The sequence below is a fragment of the Frieseomelitta varia genome, unplaced genomic scaffold, assembly GCF_011392965.1.
Source record: "Frieseomelitta varia isolate USP_RPSP 00005682 unplaced genomic scaffold, Fvar_1.2 scaffold_353, whole genome shotgun sequence".
NCBI classification, from domain to species: Eukaryota; Metazoa; Arthropoda; class Insecta; order Hymenoptera; family Apidae; genus Frieseomelitta; species Frieseomelitta varia.
The window spans coordinates 555700-578067 of record NW_025110094.1 but is presented as its reverse complement, the minus strand read 5'-3'; the positions used below and the strand labels follow the sequence as shown (position 1 = coordinate 578067).

Genomic DNA, 22368 nt, shown 5'->3' with positions numbered 1-22368 from the left:
GACTACGTGTTAAGTCACGTGAGATTTAATTAGATGAAAAAAGTTCGTATAAGACATAAGCGTTCAAAGATTTATGAACAAAATTCGTCTTTACAATTCGCTGTACAGAATCGTATACGTATTACAAATTCTCAAGTGAGATTATTATTGCAAAATAATCTTCGCGATATGTCGCGTGATGTCTCGTTGGAAACACGCTGTCAAACGTGGTTTCAACATGATGGAATATTTGAAAGTTAGACGTTAGTTAAAAGCTTATATCTTTTCAATAAAGCATTTTCGGACATAAGTTTATATAAACTTTTTTCATCTATCTGACCTCAGTAGTCTAAGTTTGGTCCCAACCTTTTTTGAACACCCTGTATACTGATGAGAAGTTGTAATAAATTTGTTGAACACGGATAGAGCTTCTTTCTGACAAATGGCAGAACGACTTCCGTTAGTTACTAGCTTCACAGTTCGGCACTGAAAGTTTGACAACACTGTAACGGGCCTGAAAATCACGTTGGCATTCGTTAGTTCCTCTAATTCACTGCTGTTAAACGTAGAGGGCGCTAAAGACCAATGATTTATAGTGATTATGATAATTTATATTTATATCACAATACTATAAATAAATAATAACTCCGTAATTAATTTTAGTTGTTTATATAAAAATATTATCAATATCACAAAATATACAATTACTAATAATTTAATGAAGATTAGATAATGAAAGTTAAATGACGAATAATTTCTATAAATGAAAGTTAAATAACAAAATAATGAATGAAGAATTTCTACTATGGCTACAATATATATATATAAGTGTCAGTAAACATTTCTTNTGGTGATAATAAAATTAATAGCTATTTTTAAATATTCTATTGTTTATATTAAATGCACATCTCGACGGAACATAGATGTCGTTGATCTAAATTCTTCGAAGTAGAGGTCGCTACAGATTCTTTTACCACGTCGGTATTTCAGTGTTCTTTCGAACGCGACAAACTCGACGATTATGCATCACTCTCCAATTCTCTACTATACTAAATATCCTCGGACAATGCAGCGTCGATGTCCAGACGACAAACGAAAGGAATGTTAAATCGACGGAATAAGGCAGCGAGCTCGCGACACATCGGCGAACGCAATTTCATCGCGTCGATTTGCTTTGTAATCCGTTACAAAGGAAACGAGTTGCCTACAGAAACCCGCTTATCCTTGAAACGTACTTGCAGCAGGAATGAATTTAATTTGTCGCTTTGAAACGTTACGCGTTTTATCCGGTGTATATTGGAATCTTGAGCGCCAGCCGTTCGTTTGGAAACGTTTAAAAGAAGACAAAGTCGGTATTCAACGACGAGGATCTTTCTCCCTCCTGCGATTCGTTTCGCGATTCTCTTCATTTTTTTTTTTTTTTCTCTTTTTCCAAGATTTTCGAAAATCGACCAAACGCAATTCGAGCGCCCATAAATTTTTGTCGATCGTTGTTCATTCGTCATGGCGGCCGACGGGGACGTGCCGTGAGAAATGGGCGCTATTAAGTCGTAAATTGGATCGGATCGAATCGGCAGGTGTTTTACGACCGCAGGTATTTTGTATTTTTATAATTTGCCCGTTCATGCTAATTGGCTTGGATCGCCGGAACCCAGAGTTTCCAGACGTCTCGTTAAACAGATACGAAAACGAATAGAACGACAGAAAATTGTCACACTGCTACGATTTTACACAATTTTTTTTACGTTGCTCGCAAAGTTCGGGGAATTCACATTCTCGAATCGACCTAACGAGCGCGCACGTGTGCTACCTTTTCGTCCGAGAGTGGGTGTGTGTGTGTGTATATCGCCGTGGTATTTCGGAGGACGGCGCGGCTCGAAGCTATGCGGCTCTGTGGCTCTCGTGTAAGCGGGTCCTTTGTCTTTGACCGTGCTGAGGACGCGCGCGATTAAACGCGTATCTATGGATTATCAGAGATAGCGTTAATTGCGCAGTTTGCGTCGCGCGTTCTCCAATCTCTCTAGTATATAACGTATAACCTGAGTGTTTCGAATCAGACTGACCGCCTGGTTCAGACAGTGTGTAAAATTGCGCTCTCGTTACAGCGCAACACTGCCAGGTCATTTTTCAACGACGAGAACAAATTTCGCGTTGCTTTGGCGTCAGACGAAATCGAGAAGTCGAAAGTGTATATGACAAAAGAGGACGAACGCGTCTTTTTCCTCTCGCGCGGATCGCACGTATCGAGTTCAACTCGCATCTAGTAAAGAAAATACACAAAGAAGAGCAGCACAACTGCGCCCCAATGAACAATTGTGGATGATTTTAACTGGTACAACTTTGTAGAAAAGGGATCGTGTAACGATCCACTTGGTCTCATTTTAAAAGAGAGAAGCTTCTGCTTTGTCGTGAGTTTGTTTCATTCGAAGATGATTTTACATCGAGTGCGAGTGGGTGAGAGAGTTATCTCGAAAATTGTCAAAATTCAAACGTGTGTGAAAGCGTTAAAAAATTTCTTCTTCTTCAATCTGATTAGATCCGTCGTCGTTTTGGAAGACTGAAGTATCACAGTGATTCTTTAAAATTTGTGGAATTTTTTTCTGCATAGTTTTATTGAACGTTAGGTTAGGAAGGACGAAAATTCAAGGAATCCCAATATTTCTAACACCCTGACTCGGCAAGCTTCCAAGCTCAGAAAAATGACGGAGAAAGATCGTTTTAAACCACTTGCGCTGATTGCGGACCATAACGAGTGACCAAATCGTACAGAATAATTCGCCGCTTTCTTTTTTCAACTCGTAGGTATGATGTCAAGTAATAAATTTATTATTTGCCTTGCCTCAGTTATACTTAAATATACTTAAAACTGAGAAAATATTGCAATTTTGGGGCGAAAAATTCTCGACGTGCGCTCGAGGTTAACCTCTTGCGCTAGTAACTGGTTTTTGCGGACCGTAACGAGTGACCAAACAGAACACAATAATTCGCCTCTTTCTTTTTGAACTCGTCGGTATGACATCACTGGATAGAAATTATTGAGAAGTAATAATAAATTTATTACTTGCTTTGCCTGAGTTGTACTTAAAATTGAGAAAATATTGCAATTTTGGCACAAAAAATTCTCGACGTGCGTGGCACGTTATTCCAGCGCAAGAGGTTAACTACTGATTGCGGACCATAACGAGTGACCAAACCGTATACAATATATAACGTCGTTTTCTTTTTGAACTCGTCGGTATGATATCACTGTAGATAGACAGAAATTATTAAGAAGTAATAAATTTATCACTTGTTTTACCCGAGTTATACTTAAATATACTTAAAATTGAGAAAATATTGCAATTTTGAGACAAAAAAATTCTCGACGTAAGAGGTTAGCCACTTGCGCTGGCAACTGATTGCGGACCATAACGAGTGACCAAACAGTATACAATAAATCGTCGTTTTCTTTTTGAACTCGTCGATATAACTGTAAATAGATAGAAATTATTAAGAAGTAATAAATTTATCACTTGTTTCACGCGAGTTATACTTAAATATACTTAAAATTGAGAAAATATTGCAATTTTGGGACAAAAAAATTCTCGACCTTAGAGGTTAACCTCTTGCGCTAGTAACTGGTTTTTGCGGACCATAACGAGTGACCAAACATTACACAATAATTCGCCTCTTTCTTTTTGAACTCGTCGGTATATCACTGAATAGAAATTATTGAGTAGTAATAATAAATTTATTATTTGCTTTGCCTGAGTTATACTTAAATATACTTAAAATTGAGAAAATATTGCAATTTGGGGACAAAAAATTCTCGACGTGCGTGGCACGTTATTCCAGCGAAAGAGTAAACAAAAGGCCAATCTTCAAAACCATTTTATGATTATATTTACCAAGAATGCTTTTTAACGCGCGTTAGAATGTCTACAATTTTCGAGAAAAACGTGTCCTCAGTTTCCCACCCGGCCGCATAATGTAATGTCACCTTTGAAAAGAGCGAACTCTCGTTCGTCAAAGCAGAGACTTCGCACTTTAAAATGAAACGAAGTGGATCGTTGTACGGTCTCTTCTTACAAAGTTGCATCGGTTCAAATTGTCGATAATTTCTCTTTTGTCATTGGTATAGTTGTGCTCTCCATTGTGTGGATCGCATTCTCCGAGCTCACAACACACGCTGGTAACGGGGATCATCAAGCAACAGGTTTCTCGCTTCCTTTTCCACCTTTTCTGCCCTCGTTCGTGTTTCTCGCGCGATCGTCCCTTCAGAATTGATTCGGATCTGATTGCAAACGGATGGTTGGTCCTTACGTTCTCCAATCTATTTCTAATCTAACCTAAATATAATAAAATCTCTGTAACCTAAACCTAACCTAAACCAACGTTCACAGAGGTCCTTATGTTCGTTAATCTGTTGCGAACATAACTTATAGTCTAATTCTAAACTAACTAAATATAATAAAAATATAATAAACTAAATATAATAAAAATACAATAAACTAAATATAATAAAAATATAATAAACTAAATATAATAAAAATATAATAAATTAAATATAATAAATTCTCTGTAACCTAAACCTAACCTAAACCAACGTTCACAGAGGTCCTTACGTTTGCCAATCTGTTGCGAACATAACCTATAGTCTAATTCTAAACTAACTAAATATAATAAAAATATAATAAACTAAATATAATAAAATCTCTGTAACCCAAACCTAACCTAGATCAACGTTCACAGAGGTCCTTACGTTCGCCAATCTGTTGCGAACATAACCTATAGTCTAATTCTAAACTAACTAAATATAATAGAAATATAATAAACAAAATATAATAAAATTTCTGTAACCTAAACCTAACCTAAACCAACGTTCACAGAGGTCCTTACGTTCGCCAATCTGTTGCGAACATAACCTATAGTCTAATTCTAAACTAACTAAATATAATAAAAATATAATAAACTAAATATAATAAAAATATAATAAACTAAATATAATAAAAATATAATAAACTAAATATAATAAAATGTCTGTAACCCAAACCTAACCTAGACCAACATTCACAGAGGTTTTTTTTTACACGTCTGTGAGAAATTTGAAGATACAAAATCGCGATACCGTCAGAATGGTGTGTTATTAATGAATTATTTATCTCATAATTAATTAAATCTCATCTATCGAGCAATCTTAGAAATGGAATAATTACTCCTCTGTCTCCTAAACAATTGTTAGTATTTTCAACGTTCATTTATAGCATTTTCAATTTATTGTAACAAATAATTAAACGATAAGAAGCTAGTCCATCTCATCATAATATATATGAGGGCTCAAAATTAATATAATTGTTGATGATAAAACCAAAATTAATACAATTGTTGATAATAAAAGAAAAAACGCTTCAATGTGTGAATTATTCGAATTCATACAACCAGTTCTACACATTAAAAAAATTATGAAAGTAATAATCATTACTAAATCGAAAAAGTATATGGAAAGTATACGGAAAAGAATGAAAAAGCGTAAAAAATATTCGAAATACGATGCGATTTATAACATTTTAACAGTACGAGAAACAGTTTTCTATTTTTCAATTACAATTTCAAACGGGTGTTTTTTAAAATTTAGTTTTAAAATTTTTTAAATTTAGTTTTAAAATTTTTCAAACTACATTTTCTACGGGTATATATTTTAAACTAAAGTCCGCAGTCTACGTAGTAATTTACCCAGTGAACCTTGAGTCGTTCACTCTTGGATCCGATTATTAACATTTTTCCCTCTGCTGGGAAAATACGGGATACACGAAACATACGGAAACGTGCAGAAACAAAATATGTAACGTTCGAAAATATGAAATGTCACGAATGAAGGGCGTAACAATGCGGCTCCTTCGTAAAATTAATACTAAAAACGTTTCACTGTCCCTGTCATCCGGTGCGAGCTTTCCATAATTCGTAAAAAAATTTGCATCCATTCGTCTCAACGCGCGCGTGACCGTAACGTTTAAATTGTTGTCTCTTTTTTACTTCTTAAGAATGACAAATTTCGAACAAATAAATATTATTTTTTAATTTATCTATTCGCACAAATAAATATTATTGAAAATAAATATTATTCACTGTTGTTATTTATTAATTGAATAAATAATTATCGTTTAGTATTTATTTACTTTATTGTTTAGTACTTATTAAATAAATAGATATTGTTGATTGTTTGTTTAATTTATTAAATAAATATCATTTGTTACTTTATTATTTCATCGAGAGAGTAAATAAACTAAGCAACCAGGGTGATCAATATGGTGGCGTGGAGCTCGATTTCGATTGGTCACGGGGTTTGCCTGGCGAAATTTATTTATTTATTCATTTATTTATACGGAGAAATAAGTAAATAAGAATATTTATAATTAAGAAATGAATGAAAATATTTGTAACTTGTAAACAAATAAATAAAAATATTTGTAACTTGTGAACAAATAAATAAAAATATTTGTAACTTGTGAACAAATAAATAAAAATATCTGTGACTTGTGAATAAATAAATAAAAATATTTGTAACTTGTAAATAAATAAATAAAAATATTTGTAACTTGTGAACAAATAAATAAAAATATTTGTAACTTGTGAACAAATAAATAAAAATATTTCTAACTTGTAAATAAATAAATAAACATATTTGTAACTTGTGAACAAATAAATAAAAATATTTGTATCTTACAAATTACAAATAAATAAAAATATTTGTATCTTACAAATTACAAATAAATAAAAATATTTGTAATTTGTAAATAAATAAATAAAAATATTTGTAACTTGTGAACAAATAAATAAAAATATTTGTGACTTGTGAATAAATAAATAAAAATACTTGTAACTTGTGAATAAATAAATAAAAATATTTCTAACTTGTAAATAAATAAATAAAAATATTTGTATCTTACAAATTACAAATTAATAAAAATATTTGTAACTTGTGAACAAATAAATAAAAATATTTGTAACTTGTGAACAAATAAATAAAAATATTTGTGACTTGTGAATAAATAAATAAAAATATTTGTATCTTACACATTACAAATAAATAAAAATATTTGTAATTTGTAAATAAATAAATAAAAATATTTGTAACTTGTGAACAAATAAATAAAAATATTTGTAACTTGTGAATAAATAAATAAAAATATTTGTAACTTGTGAACAAATAAATAAAAATATTTGTAACTTGTAAATAAATAAATAAAAATATTTGTAACTTGTGAACAAATAAATAAAAATATTTGTAACTTGTGAATAAATAAATAAGAATATTTGTAATTTGTAAATAAATAAATAAAAATATTTGTCACTTGTAAATAAATAAATAAAAATATTTGTAACTTGTGAACAAATAAATAAAAATATTTCTAACTTGTGAATAAACAAATAAAAATATTTCTAACTTGTAAATAAATAAACAAAAATATTCGTAATTTTTAAATAAATAAATAAAAATATTTCCAACTTGCAAATAAATACAAATATTTGTTTACTTATTTATACGTAGAAAAATGACACGAAAGATCACAATGATCGTTATCACCAACACGAAAAACTCAATCCACGATCACTCAGCAAAATTTGAACAAATGTTGAACGACTCGTTGAACAAATCATTCGATGATTACATCGATGAGAGAAGGCAAACGATGAAAGAAGAAACGGAGGGACGTAGTGGTAACAAGGGCCCGCGATTCACAACACGTATTCCTGCGTCGAATTTTCTTCCATGATTTTTCTTCTCGTTTCTCCGGTAATCGCGTGCTTTCCCAGCGATCTCTCTACAGTCTGCGATCGAAACGAGTTCAAGACGAACGGTTGCCACTGGATAAAATCGAGGGCAGCGCAACGCGAGATGGTAACGAGGCACATTTGTCATCGCTCGAGTGTCGCTGCGATTCTCGCCTGGCACATCGCGACCTTAGAAATTATATTCCCCTTCCCTCGTTCGTCCCGATATATTAGAAAAATTGTCTCTAACGAGACAACGATCGATCGCTTCAATCATTATTATTATTATTATTTGTTTCTTTCTGTTGTTGCTTTTGATTAATTAACGAGCCATATTTTATAATCGATCGCGACGCGTCTGTCTCAACCGCATGCAACGCGAATCTTTTTCTTTTTTTTTTTTTATCGCGGAATTTCGTCGTAAAACGCGTACCTCGTTCAAGAGCCTCTCCTTGTCAGCGGTTGGAAGGGCGATCGACCAGTCGATCAACACCACCAGCACCACGGCAATGAATACAGCAACTCGCAGCGACGACATGATGTGTATCCTCCGTATCCTGTAATCTAAACAAAAACCCCGTTAATCTTGTTAATTGAGCAGGAGGGCTATCAAAGATTCCGTTAACGAGCAAAATATCCGACATGTCGAAAACGAACGCTCGTTCTCGATCTTTTAAATGGATATTACCAAGTCATCGCGAGCGCTTGTCGTTCGATACACGGTGTCCATAAAGTCTCTTTACAATTTCAAAAATTTATCACAAAGGCAACTGAAAGGACAGACGAGTGGAAATTATTACAAAATGAGACGTGTGTATCTAAGTTTTTTTTTGTCTTATTTAATACACCTCTGTATGGGCGCCATTGGTCGCACGAAGCGCATCAAGACGGTACTCGATTTCTTGCCACGTTCGCTGTAGCATACACTCATCAATGGTGGAGAATGGCATCGGTGATCCTCTGTTTTAGATCAGTGACGTCCCTTACCTTTGTTCGATACACGATATCTTTAACATAACCCTCACGTGAGTGACCATAAAGTCTCTTTGCAATTTCAGAAATTTATTACAAAGGCAACTGATGAGATATCTTTCGTCAGATTTGTTCCATGTACTCGGTGGTTACTCAAGGTTTTTATCACATTGCATTTCAGGTAGCCTGTTGATGAATAAGACACGAGTTAAACGAACCCCTTACAAAATGGCTGCTCCTCAAGAGAAGGCACAGTGTGGTATCACGGTTTTAATGAAACCAAATCGGATCAGCAGGCTCAGCGAAACTTCAGAGCCAAGTATGGAAGAGATCCACCGTCACGTCCATCGATTCGTGCATGGCACAAGAAATTTATGGAGACGGGGACAGTGTTCGATGAGGGGAGGAGTGGACGACCAAGAACATTCGAGGGAAACATCGATCGTGCAAGAAATCGAGTACCATCTCGATGTGCTTCGTGCAACTAATGGTGCTCATACAGAGGTGTATTAAATGAGGCCAAAAAAAAAACCTAAATATATACGTCTCATTTTGTAATAATTTCCACTTGTCTGTCCTTTAATTTGCCTCTGTGATAAATTTGTGAAATTGAAAAGAGACTTTGTGGACACTCTGTGTATATATATATATATATACAGTCGCGCCGGTATTTAAGTTGAAGAGTGCGTTGTGTTTTTCTTTGCTATGGCGACGTTCTTACACAATTTAAAATTCTTTTGTTTTCTGTCTAGATTTTAAGTGTGATTAATGCCTTAGTAGCCTGCAAACAGCTGAAGCATTATAAGAAACAAAGTTATTGTGCATTTAAGCATCTTTTTGTCAAATATAGACCTGACGGAAAGTAAGTTGACCTTTCATTTTATGAATGAAATATCATCATCTTTTAATTATTTTTTAGTTTCATTAGTAGGTTATTTTTTTCTTGACAATAAGTACCTTTTATTTATAGTATGCCGAAGACTAGAGAGCTACGAGTATCCGACTGGTTACACATTTACAAAAGAGAAGAATGGAAGGAAAAAGTATATGCAACAAATTGCATATAATAGTTTAGAATATCAAAAAGAAAGTGTTGGAAAAATATGCCAAAAATTACAAAAGACAGGTGAAATCTGAAAATTCGGTGAGATCCGATAGAAAAAGAAACGTTACGACACAACAAATTGAAAAAAAAATTTCATCCACCAATATCGATCGCAATGCAAATCAAATCTTGCATTAATGAAAGCAATATTTATGGACGCAATATTATATTTAAAAAAAAAATACATCTCAAAAGTGAATGCACTGAAACGTCTGAAATTTTGCTGAAAGAACATTGCAACAAGCCGATTTCATTTTGGTAATCAATAATTTGGAGTGAAACGAATCGAAATTCGAATTGAATTTATCTATTATTGATGGAAGGCTGACCGCTGTCAAATATATTGAGTTATTAAATGAAAATTTATTTCAATCAGTAGTTGAAGAATTTGGAGTTGACCATTTTTGTTTCAACACGATACACGAAACACACACAGCAAGAATAGATTAAGAAATTTTTTCGAAGAAAAATCCCTTGGCCACCTCAGAGCCAAAGGATTTAAATCCTAAATAGGGCATCTATGGGAGCGACAAATTTCAAAAAAAGATCAGAGCATATACAAAATCGTAAAAAGCAAGAAATGGAATGAAATTAGCGGCAGATACACTAAAAAAAAAAATTAATAAATAGTATGCCTCGTCGCTTACTAGAGTCGGTTATCAAACCTCTGACTGATTAATTTAAAATTCATTATATTTTATATATTGCATCTCACAGAACTTAATTACCGGTTATGATGAATAAATAACCGAAATACAAAAAATTTATTATTCTTACTTTAGTTTCATTTACTTGTTTATGCACGTTCATTATGTATCGCCTCCTGTTTTATAGCTGTGACAATGAAATAAACAACTTTGTTCCTGTCATTTACAAATTTTTTTTTAGCTTAAATTCCCGGAAAACAGTAAGCGTCAACTTAAATACCGACGCTACTGTATATATATATATATATATATATATTTCGAAATCGATAGAGAGTTTCCAAGTAGTGCTCGTAAAGAATCAGTTATTCGAGGGGAGAAGCCGAGGGAATCTCACCCTCCAACTCTCTCACTGCGATGAAAAGCGCGTTTTTCCCATGGCGGGCGAAGACGCGAGCTCGATTCCCTTTTAATAGGATGCACTCGCGCCCGCAGGTCGATTATGCCTCTCATGTGCATGGTTGCGATACCGAGCGTCCGTATCTCTCGACAGAGGAAGCTACGGAAAGTGAAGTATCTAAACGGCTTATGGTTTTCAGGAAATCGAACGACGCGAATCGAAGGAACCGGACTGATCAAGTCGAGCAGATCAAGGACAACAAGAACGATCGAGGACGAGGAATGCAAAACTCATCGTTTAACCAAAACGAATTGCTTCTATATATATATAAAAAAAAAGGCTTATAAATAGTTGGCTTTCGAAGAAATTTCGCGAAATTTCGACAAAAGGACGCTTTTGAGAGCCACGGACAGAGAACCACAACTACATTGTGAAGAAACGCGACGTTTGAGGAAGAAGGGAATAGAAAATGTTCTGCCGTTTGTTTTAGGTATCGTTACCGAAAATTTGTGTATTAATTACGATGTGTAGTAATTAATTGTGTAGTAATTACGATGATAATTTAAATTTAATATGACAACACGAGAAATAAACAACAACTACGTAATTAACTCTAGCCGTTTATATAAAAATATTATCAATATAATAATCGAAATATATAATTACCAGAAGTTAAATAACGAATGAATAATTTCTAACCTATGGTTACACTATATATGTAAGTGTCTGTGAACATTTCCATGGTGATAAAAGAATTGCTTGCAATTTTTGAATATTCTATTGTTTATTTTTTATTAATTTTTAGTAAATTAAAAAATTTAATTTGTTATTGATTTATTATAAAGTTAAATTTATTATTAATTTATTGTAAAAAATTATAACGTTCGTTTGTTCGTTAAATCAGAAATTTGGACAAATTTGCAATGCAATTTGCAAGATTTCGTCTTCCAAAGTCGCGAACGAATATATTTTTCCATCAATTAACTTTAGCCGTTTATATAAAAATATTATCAATATAATAATGAAAATATATAATTACCAGAAGTTAAATAACGAATGAATAATTTCTAACCTATGGTTACACTATATATGTAAGTGTCTGTGAATATTTCCATGGTGATAAAAGAATTGCTTGCAATTTTTAAATATTCTATTGTTTATTTTTTATTAATTTTTAGGAAATTAAAAAATTTAATTTATTATTGATTTATTATAAAGTTAAATTTATTATTAATTTATTATAAAAAATTATAACGTTCGTTTGTTCGTTAAATCAGAAATTTGGACAAATTTGCAATGCAATTTGCAAGATTTCGTCTTCCAAAGTCGCGAACGAATATATTTTTCCATTTCCATTCATATTTTTCCGTTTTGAATCGCACAATTGAAAGCTATTGACTGGCAATAAGAAAATGTTTGAGTCGAAAAAGTGTGGGACAGCAGGAACGTATTTGAAAACTAACATCCCTTGCCAAAACAGTCGAATTAATAGACATGCTCGAATTAAGAAAATAGGAGAGGATCGATACGATTTTCTTAAATCACACGCGACGCGTCGCGTCTTTGCAATTTTGAGAAATGTTCCCATCATTTCGCCGATCACGCTAAAAGATACATTTTGTTAATAAACGACGAAAACGAAATATCACATTGCAAATACTACATTGCTGCAATTAACAATCGGGTGTTTCGTAACTTATGGCACTTCGAGAGCTGATTGTACGCCTAAAAATAATGGGAAAAAAGTCATATAAATGAATGTCCTGTCCGAGTGTGAAAACGACCGACAAAAGTTTCGTTTTTCTTGCAAATATTATCACACATTATCACAATATTATCACCTCATTCACGAGATTTTGGTGGATTCCAACTCGATCCACGAGAATCTAATGACAGCGCGCGAGTTTATCGAAGCTTTTAAACTGTCGTAACTGTTGCGAAAGAAAAAAAAAAAAAAAGAAGGATCGTACAATGCACTTGGTTTCACTTTAAAGAGAATATTTCCTTCTCGAAAATTGTAGAAATTCCTTTCACTATTATTAAAATTCTCTCTCTGCGACGCTGTGCCATTTTTCTTTTCTTTTTTTTTTTTTTCCTCACATTTTCATTGGTCATATTAAGTATAAATCAGAAGCTCCTCGAATTTCGTGTCGAATTTAACCCTGACATCCAGCACGTCGATAAAAAAAACGAAACGACGAGTTTTAAAGGATTATCGAAGGGGAGAGACTTCAATCTTCAAAATGACTAGCTGCGGCAAAGCAATTTTCGAAACTTTGACAATTTTCGTGGAAAAAAACCAAGCTCGCGACAGTCAAAAGCGGAGGCTTCCACGCTTTAAAATAAACGTGGATCGTCGTTTCGTGTTTTATTGAGTCGTTTTTATCGCGTCAGATTGAAATTATCGACAATTTTCCATCGTCGCCTGTACATAGCCTGCGATTATTATTATACGAAGATTATCCGAGGATGTTTCTCGTTTCCGTATAGAGGCGCTATGAAACTTGTTTGTCCCTTCGAAATGAATGTTCCGTCCAAATGTGTGAAATGTACGAGGCCATCAGAATTATATACGTTCGGCCAGCAATTTTCCTCCAAAGTATGATTTCACACCGCGGCGAATCGAGCCACGCGTGAAAAGAAGAAGAAAACGGAAGAAACGAGATGAAAATGATCGAAGAAAAAAAAAAACGCCAAATTGGAATCTCTCCGAGAAATCTCTGGAATATTTTGCGAAAACAGGCCGGCCAACGATTTTCCTGGCTTTCATTTCGGGTTCCATTTCGCGAAAAGGGGGGGGAGAGGGAAGAGAGAGAACGATTTTCGTCGGCAGACGAGCGACAGTTCGATTCTGCTTGATGAACACCGACAAGCCAGGCGTGACTGTCGTTGACAGAACTAGATAACACATCGGAGGGAGTATAGAAAAAGTAGGGTGACGTGACTCGAAAAAATACTGCCATTCTGCTGACTCGCGCCATTAATTCAACAACGAGGTATCTGCGATGACACGCGCGCCGATGTGCACGATTTAACGGGTGTCTCGACGCGAGAGGCGCAAAGAGGGAGAAAGGAGATGTCGAAGGGATTCTGATGACGATAATGACGCGCTTGTTTCACCGGGCACCGTCTGCTTTTGAAGACAATGACGGGTAAATTGCGCTCCTCCGTGGGCAACAGGTCCTCCTCTATGCGCCGCGTCTCTTACGGGGCAAGGGGGGGGCGCGAATTACAGGAACGAGCGCCTCGAACTTTCTTCTTCTTGTTCTTCGAGAAGAAGAAGCTCGCCAGTCTTTCGAAGATACCGGAGGAATTGGTTTAATTTTTCGATAAACCGGATAAATTGGATCGTGATGAACTTTCGCAAAGTTCTGCGAACTCGCGAGAAAATGGAGAGAGAGAGAGAGAGAAAGATGTCCGTTCGCTGGAGGGGAGGGGAGAGAAAAGAGGAAAACAAAGGAATTGCAATTAATTCGCAACAACGAACATTCCACATGATAATTGCCATTCAGGTGTCAAAGCCACGTTGCACCGGTGGACGAGCGAAAGTAATTGGCAATTGTTTCAGACGAGCATGCAACGAACAACATTAGAATTACGTAAAGCGTAGGGCATCGTTTCGCGACGGACTGGAATATTTTTCGATACGTACATATATATATATATACATATGAACTAATTTCGAGTGACGATCGAGGAGAGATCGAACGACGCGAAAATCAAACAGTTTGAATTTGTTTCTTTTTTTTTTTTTTTGATCGAGATATTGAAAATTCGTCGTACAAATTAGAAACAAAGAGAATAAGAAGAAGAAGAAAGATGTTGGCAAGAGGGAGAACGAAAGAGAAAGAGAGAGAGAGAGAGAGAGAGAGAGAGAGAGAGAGAGAGAGAGAGAGAGAGAGAGAGAGAGAGAGAGAGAGANAAGAGAGAGAGAGAGAGAGAGAGAGAGAGAGAGAGAGAGAGAGAGAGAGAGAGAGAGAGAAACGATGAAATACCTCGTGGAAGGAGCTTGCGGATATTCGAGATGCGATCCGAGGAGTAGTTGGCGACGGTTGGCGAGGGGCTGGTTGATTATGTCGAGCAGCGGCGAGGATCGGTGCTTCGGCGGCAGAGTGACTGAGCTTGCAAGCACGCGACCACTTTATATCGGAGACGGGGACTGGGTCGGCGGCGTTGGTGGTGGAAACGCGTTGGGCGGTGGTAAACCCACCCCTTTCCACGCTCTTTCGACGATCACGCGTCCCACCGACGCGGATTTCGACGATATTTCGACGCACAAAACAAAGAGAGCTTTTCCAACCTCTGCGTTCCCCAGCGGGGAACACCATCCGTCCTATTCGTCCGTCCGCGCCAGATTGAACGATTAATTCGATTAATTCCAGTGTACCGATTCACTCCCCCCCCTCCAGAAACTCGTTCGAAAACCGTAACCGAAAGCAACGAAGATTTACTTTTTTCGGAAGGACGAAATTCTTTTTTTTTTTGTCTCTCTCTCTCACTCTCTCGTTCTCTCTCTGGAACAACGAGCAGAAATTATATCGCGAGTTATCGAAAACAAAATTTTTGAGAAATCTGCGCGACGCGGAGCGATCAATCACTTGCGATGGCAACTTGATTTGCGGACCATAACGAGCGACCGAACCGTACAACACGGCAATTCGTCGCTTTCTTTTTGAACTCGTCGGTACGATATTACCGTGGATAGAAATTATTAAGACGTAATAAATTTGTTAGTTATTTCGCCTTTGAGTTGTATTTGATAGTATAGTAAAAAATTCTCGACGTTCGTAACACGAACGTTTCCAGCGCAAGAAGTTAAATCTTTTGCGCTGGCAACTGAATAACGAGTGACTGAGCCGTACGCAATAATTCGTCGCTTTCTTTTTTGAACTCGTCGGTATGATATGAAGTAATAAATTTATTATTTGTTTTGCCCGGGTTATACTTGAAATATACTTAAAACTGAGAAAATATTGCAATTTTGGGACAAACAATTCTTGACGTAAGAGGTTAACCACTTGCGCTGACAACTGATTGCGGACCATAACGAGTGACCAAATCGTACACAATGAATCGTCGCTTTCTTTTTGAACTCGTCGGTATAATAACAAGAAATTATTGTGAAGTAATAAATTTATTATTTGTTTTGCCCGGGTTATACTTGAAATATACTTAAAATTGAGAAAATATTGCAATTTTGGGAGAAAAAATTCTCGACGTGCGCTCGAGGTTAACCTCTTGCGCTAGTAACTGGTTTTTGCGGACCATAACGAGTGACCAAACCGTACACAATAATTCGCCTCTTTCTTTCTGAACTCGTCGATATGACATCACTGGATAGAAATTATTGAGAAGTAATAATAAATTTATTATTTGCTTCGCCTGAAGTTATACTTAAATATACTTAAAACTCAGGAAATACTGCAATTTCGGAACAAAAAATTCTCGACGTGCGCGGCAGGAGGTTAACCGATTCAATATGGCTTCATCTTTGCCCACTGTGACCCGTTGAATGGACAGTTTAATCGCGAGTACGCTGTCAGTGAACGGGACAGCTACGACGCGAACGCCACTTTGCCGGAGCGTAACAGTTGAATTTTGCCGTGCGATGTAATCAATTGGTGGGAAGAAATCGTACTTTAACGCGTTTTATAGTAACAACGCTTTGTAACAAATAGTACAATGATACGATTTCGTACGAAACATTTCAAAACTAGGGTAAATACATAAACCTACGTAGCAAATTTTACAACGACAACGACTTTCTCGTTGTTTGTCATTTTTTTGAAACGAACAACGCATTTTCTTGCTGCGCTCTTTCGATCACAATTACCAATACAAATCGAAGGGAAATGCCTAACAGTCGGCACGAGGGGATTTTTATCCAAAGACTTGATAATAATTTTAACCTCTTGCGCTGGATTGACGTGCCGCGCACGTCGTGAATTTTGTTATCCCAAAATCGCAATATTTTCTCAGTTTTAAATATATTTAAATATAACCTAAGCAACGACAAATGATAAATTTATTACTTAGTAATTTTTATCCAGTGATGTCGTACCGACAAGGTCAAAAAGAAAGCGACGAATTATTGTGTACGGTTTGGTCACTCGTTATGGTCCGTGAACCAGTTGCCAGCGCAAAGGGGTTAACAAAATTGTCACCGTGATACTTTTGCAAAATTTTCGTCTCATCAACGTCTCATCAGGCGAAAATCGACGATTGAAATGTCTCTCTTTGTTTCGAATTTACAGAAACGATATAAATTCCAAACTGATACGTCCAACGTAGGAAAGAAAAACTTTTTGTACCATTTGATGATTTTCCTTGTAGATTCGATGTCACTTTTATCAACTGCTCCCATCGAATAATTCCAGTCGACTACGCACACTGGTTTGCGTATTATTTCTCGAGTTTGGAAATTCTTCTTGTTGGTTTTGACAAATTCAACGGTGTGGAAAGTAGTTGGCACAATAATATCTCTCTTGTCGTATCATCTAAGCACTGGTAAATTGTTCAATGTTCGAAATTTAACCTCACTCTTTTTCAACTTGTCATTCATCGTAGGCATGTCCCTTCGATTTTTTTCAGTACCACGCGCGTTTGTTAGATTTTAATGCACTAGATTAAAAAGAAAACAAAACTAGTATAATAATTAATAGTATATAGAAGACTGTAGTCGTCGTTAGTATCGAAACGATTAAACAAATATTGCGTCGTTTCGAAATATATGTAGATACCTCGAGCTCCTCTTCATTACGACTGACAAAGGTATTCATAATAAGCGAATCGTTTCGTCAAATCAACGATGCTCGAAATTCCAGTATAGCATAGTATGTATAGCTTCAACACGAATCGTACTTTACGTCCTCTGAATTTCCAAAGTGGCAGCAACGTCGAGAGAACCAATTCTTCATCGAACAAACTCGAGACAAACAGTCGCGATCGCGCGAACGATTGTACAACTCATACGTGCATTTATAGGTTATATTTTTAACGCGCGGTGACACATGGAAGATCCATCTATCCAGTGTCAGTCGAGTGGACGCGAACCGACAGAATTGCGGGACTAATGCGGCGGCAGCAGTCGAGAAATTCGCGGTAGCAAGAGCCAGGAATGTCTCGTCCACCGAAATATGCCAAACGGCATGTCCGCTCGACGTATCGCCGCAGGCTTGACTCTTGGCCACGAGATGATCACCATTCGTCCATCATTCGGCCGGTGACTGAATGTTTGTTACTCGTACGTTACGCGTATATGGTGCCCCACGTTTGCCCCACCGATTTTACGCGTGTTCAGTGGATTCCTGTTATAATCGAGTTGGGCTGTTGAGAGGTCGTGTCCATGCAAAATCCTGCCCTCCACGATTGTTGCGTCGAATACCATCGACTTAACCTCTTAGCTATTGAACCTCGTTTTATTGGTGGTTCTTGTCTGTTTGTTTAATGTCTTTTTGAACGTTACGCCATTGTACATACAGTGGCGCACTTGTTCCTCACAATCAGTCGAGGAGAGCTGTTATGTACATACTTGTACGTATGTACGTCGTTGGTACGGTTTTTCAAATTCTTTATGTAGGAAAAGCTTGAGTTTATTTGTTCTTTCAGTTTCGAAAATTGAATTTACTCGTTCTTTCAATGTCAGTGGTTGAATTGATTCATTCTTTTCAATTTCAATAGTTGAGATTGTTCACTCCTTCAATTTTAAAGGTTCAATTTCAGTAATTGAATTCGTTCATTCTTTCAATTGCAAGGGTTGGTTTTATTTGTTCTTTTAATTCCAAAACTTGAATTTATTCATTCTTTCAATTTTAAAACTTATAGTGCCTTGCTGTTTCTCAATTGAAGAGAACTGTATACATTGTTATGCTGTTATGGTTTTTCAAATTCTTTACATGGAAAGAACTTAAACTTATTCGAATTTAATTTCAAAACTCATGGTGACTCACTAGTTTCTCAGTCTAAGATGCTGTTATGGTTTTTCTATGTTTCTCTATGTAGAAAGAACTTGAATTTATTCACTCTTTCAATTTCAAAACTTGCACTGGCCCACTGTTTCTCATTGTCAGCCAGAAAGAACTGTATAAATCATTATGCTGTGATGGTTTTCCCAAATTCTTTAAGTGGAAAAAACTTGAAATTATCCATTGTTTCAAATCTGCGGTGGCTCAGTCGAACAGAGTTATACACACACCGTTATATCCTTTATAATTTTTCAAAGTCTTCATAAAACGAACTTTAATTCATTCGTCTTTTCAATTTCAGAACTTTAGTTCGTTCAAAGTTTATTCTCGTTCAAAGTGATCAATGTAGTGCAAAGCACCGCAGATGGAAATTATTAAATTTTTCTCCTTTTTTTTTTTACACAGTTCGCGCCTAACTTTATATTTATTTTATTCATTTATTTTGTATTTATTTTAAACCACAAGGTAGGTCAAATTTCTCTCACCTTTATCTTCGCGAAAAATCTATCCTCGCCGTAAGTGAAAACCTGGACGCGTTCATTCGCAGTTTTACGAACAAGGACACCGGCTGTTCGTCGTTCCGTCGGGAAGAACCGCAACGTAACAACGTTACTGTCTTTACGCGTAGAGAGCCTTTACGAAGATGCGACGCGTGTGGTTTCGCGGGAAACAATATCCACGAATCGAACAGAATTGAAAATGCCTTGTAGCTCGATCTCTTCGTTCCATCGATCGTTGCGAGAAGAAACACTGCTAAAAATAATAAAAGAAACAAATAATATATAATAATTAATAATAAATAATAAATAATAAAAAATTATTATATAATAATTAATAATAAATAATAAATAATAAAAAATTATTATATAATAATAAATAATAAATAATTAATAATAAAAAATTATATAATAATCAATAATAAATAATAAAAAATTATTATATAATAATTAATAATAAATAATAAATAATAAAAAATTATTATTATTATGATAATATAATAATATAATAATAAATATAACAATAAATAATATAATTAATATATTATAAATAATATATTATAATAATATAATATAATAATAAATATAACAATAAATATTATAAATAATATATTATAATAATATAATATAATAATAAATAAAGAGGGGACAAAAATTGAAAAAGGTTGATTCGGTGTGCTGGCTGTCGGGCGATCGATAGTCGATAGACCGCGACGTGTAATCGACTCGGCGACTAGAAATGGGCCATCAACGATGGGACTGGGAGGAGTAAGGAGGGGAGTGGGGGCGTGATCGCGCGAACGATGACGATAAAACGCGATAAAAGTTGCGGGTTTAACGTTCACCGCGGCGCGACGGCTCTCCCAAAGGAGAATTTTACTACTGGCGAGTTTTTTTTTCCTTCTCCTTCTTCCACTTTTCTTTTCTTCTCTTCTCTAATTTTATTTTCTTTTCTTCTTTTTTTTCTTTTTTCATTTGCTGCCCGAAGGGGGGGGGGGGAGGGGGAACGAGCGAGCAGCGTCCGAAAAGCTCCACAAAGCACCGTCGTTTAATATTTATGCCGGATGTTCCAAGGCTGCTTTCTATTCGAGCGGGGCGCGAGCAAGAATTAGACGTATTCTTTCGAGCGGAACGAGGTTAGCGTCAATCAACTTTCGCGTGCGCAAAACTATCCGGTCGTGTTTCCTCGAGCCGGGCTTAAATAACTGCCATTCGCAGAAGACCGGGCGAACGGTAACAATTCAGTTGCCGCGAGACTGCAAGACTGCCGCTTAAAATTATCCACGGATATTCCGTTGTCCAATATACACGGTGTGACTCTGGATGGGAGGGAGGAAGAGAGGGGGGGCGCGTTAATATATTCGGACGGTCGATTTAAACTGTTATAATTTCGTGAAAATTAGAATCGCGACGAAATCGATAACTCCGGGGCTCGTTTCGAAGCTTTCGCCGCCTCTGTATTTCAAAATGTGCATACAGGGTGGGGCAGAAAGTTTCTTCCCACCTATTCTGTTTCGACACAAAACGTCAAGATATCTGAGAAAAAACTAATTTTATTAATTTTAAATAATTAAAAATTTAAAAATTATTTTAAATTAATTTAAATAATTAATTAATTAAATTCAAGCTGAAACGTGATTTTGAAGAAATTATGTCTCGAAAAGTATTTCCTTCTTTGCAGATTAATGAAAAAAAGTAATAAAAGAATCGCGGATTTATTTTAGTAGGAAGTGACTTTTGGCCCACCACGTATATCGTTTTACGTCACATACCGAATGAGCAAAGATAGTTTTCTTCTTGAAAACGTTATAAATCGTCGTAGTGCGAAAAAAGACCCCTTCTAATTGATGAATCTACGAGAAGTTTGAATGATTTTATTAAACTTTGACTTTGAGTATTATCGAAAACGAATGTAACAACGATTCCTTGAATTCCAAGCTCAATGCTCAACGTTCGAACGAAATAGCGAAAAAAGATCGTATACATCGAATTTTCTACAATCGTTAAAAAGGAGAAGTTTCGATCTTCTAATCCATCGTAGATTCACTCTAGTAAAGAAACGTTCTTTTCGCGTAACAACGTTTCCTGTGACGAGATGTAGGTTAGGTTAGGTTAAATTTGACAACAAAAGTGTCTTCATTCCTGCCACGTAAAAACATTCATGACGAGGTGTAGGTTAGGTTAAGTTTGACAGCAAAGGTGTCTTCATTCTTTTTCGTAAAAACATCTCGAAACAAAACGAAACGACGTATTCTGAACATAGAAACCTCGAGATTCGTTGATCTTTTTTTTTTTTTTTTTTTTTTTTATTTACAAAAGTTGTGACAGTCGAAATTCCCAGCTTTTATTGAAGCTTGTGTCTACAAAGTGTATCTACGCGGCATCGACTTTCCCCCGTTGACTTTTACCATTTTAACGAGGGGACATTTACTTCACTGCTACCGGGTCTCTTACGTCGTCGTGTGTGTTGAATCGTTCGTGGATGCGCGTGGCGGCACACGTAAAAGAGGCCAGCGCCGAGCGCTCCAACTCCACGCGCCCAGCCCCGTCGTTCGTCGATAAAAAACCTGACCGCTGGAATTTACATTGACATCGTATTTTACATCGTGTGTGTGTGTGTGTGTATGTTAAACAAGGAATTTCGCAGCAGACGCTGCGGTATTTCTCGTCGGGGCTGGCGAAAATTCAACAAAAATTAGATTTTCAAAGGTCGAGATTGTGTCGTCGACGATCAAGGTCGCCTCGGAGTCGTCCGAATACGTTGAGAAATGAAGTAGATGTTGGATTCCGCGTAATGGAGTCAACACGCTTATAATTTAGAAGAGTTTATTCCCTTTCAGTCATGGTCGTGTATGAAATAGAATGTTTTACAAATGATTTAGAATGCCTTAGAATATGATGAATGTCTAATGCTCTTGAATATGATGTAGAATGATTTAGAATGTTTAATGCTCTTGAATATGATATAGAATGATTTACAATGTTTTACGCTCTTGAATATGATGTAGAATGATTTAGAATGTTTAATGCTTTTAACTATATAGAATGTCTCTAT

General features: G+C 35.8%; 1 protein-coding gene across 6 annotated transcripts in view; it reads right to left on the bottom strand.

The window, feature by feature from the left end:
- The window catches only part of LOC122530744 (prohormone-1), a 36915-nt gene extending 17367 nt beyond the window's left edge, over nt 1-19548 (bottom strand). The window contains exons 1-2 of one of the 6 annotated variants that reach the window (XM_043658013.1): nt 19302-19548; nt 8165-8295 (exon numbers count right to left, since the gene is read on the bottom strand). In XM_043658013.1, coding sequence (XP_043513948.1) covers nt 8165-8269 — 105 coding nt within the window. In that variant the 5' untranslated portion in view covers nt 8270-8295; nt 19302-19548. Of the gene's footprint in view, nt 1-8164; nt 8296-14847; nt 15209-17824; nt 18071-19301 lie in introns of those variants that run through there. The other 5 variants (XM_043658012.1, XM_043658011.1, XM_043658010.1 and 2 more) reach the window with 5 other exon arrangements.
- Between the last annotated feature and the right edge of the window lie 2820 nt (nt 19549-22368).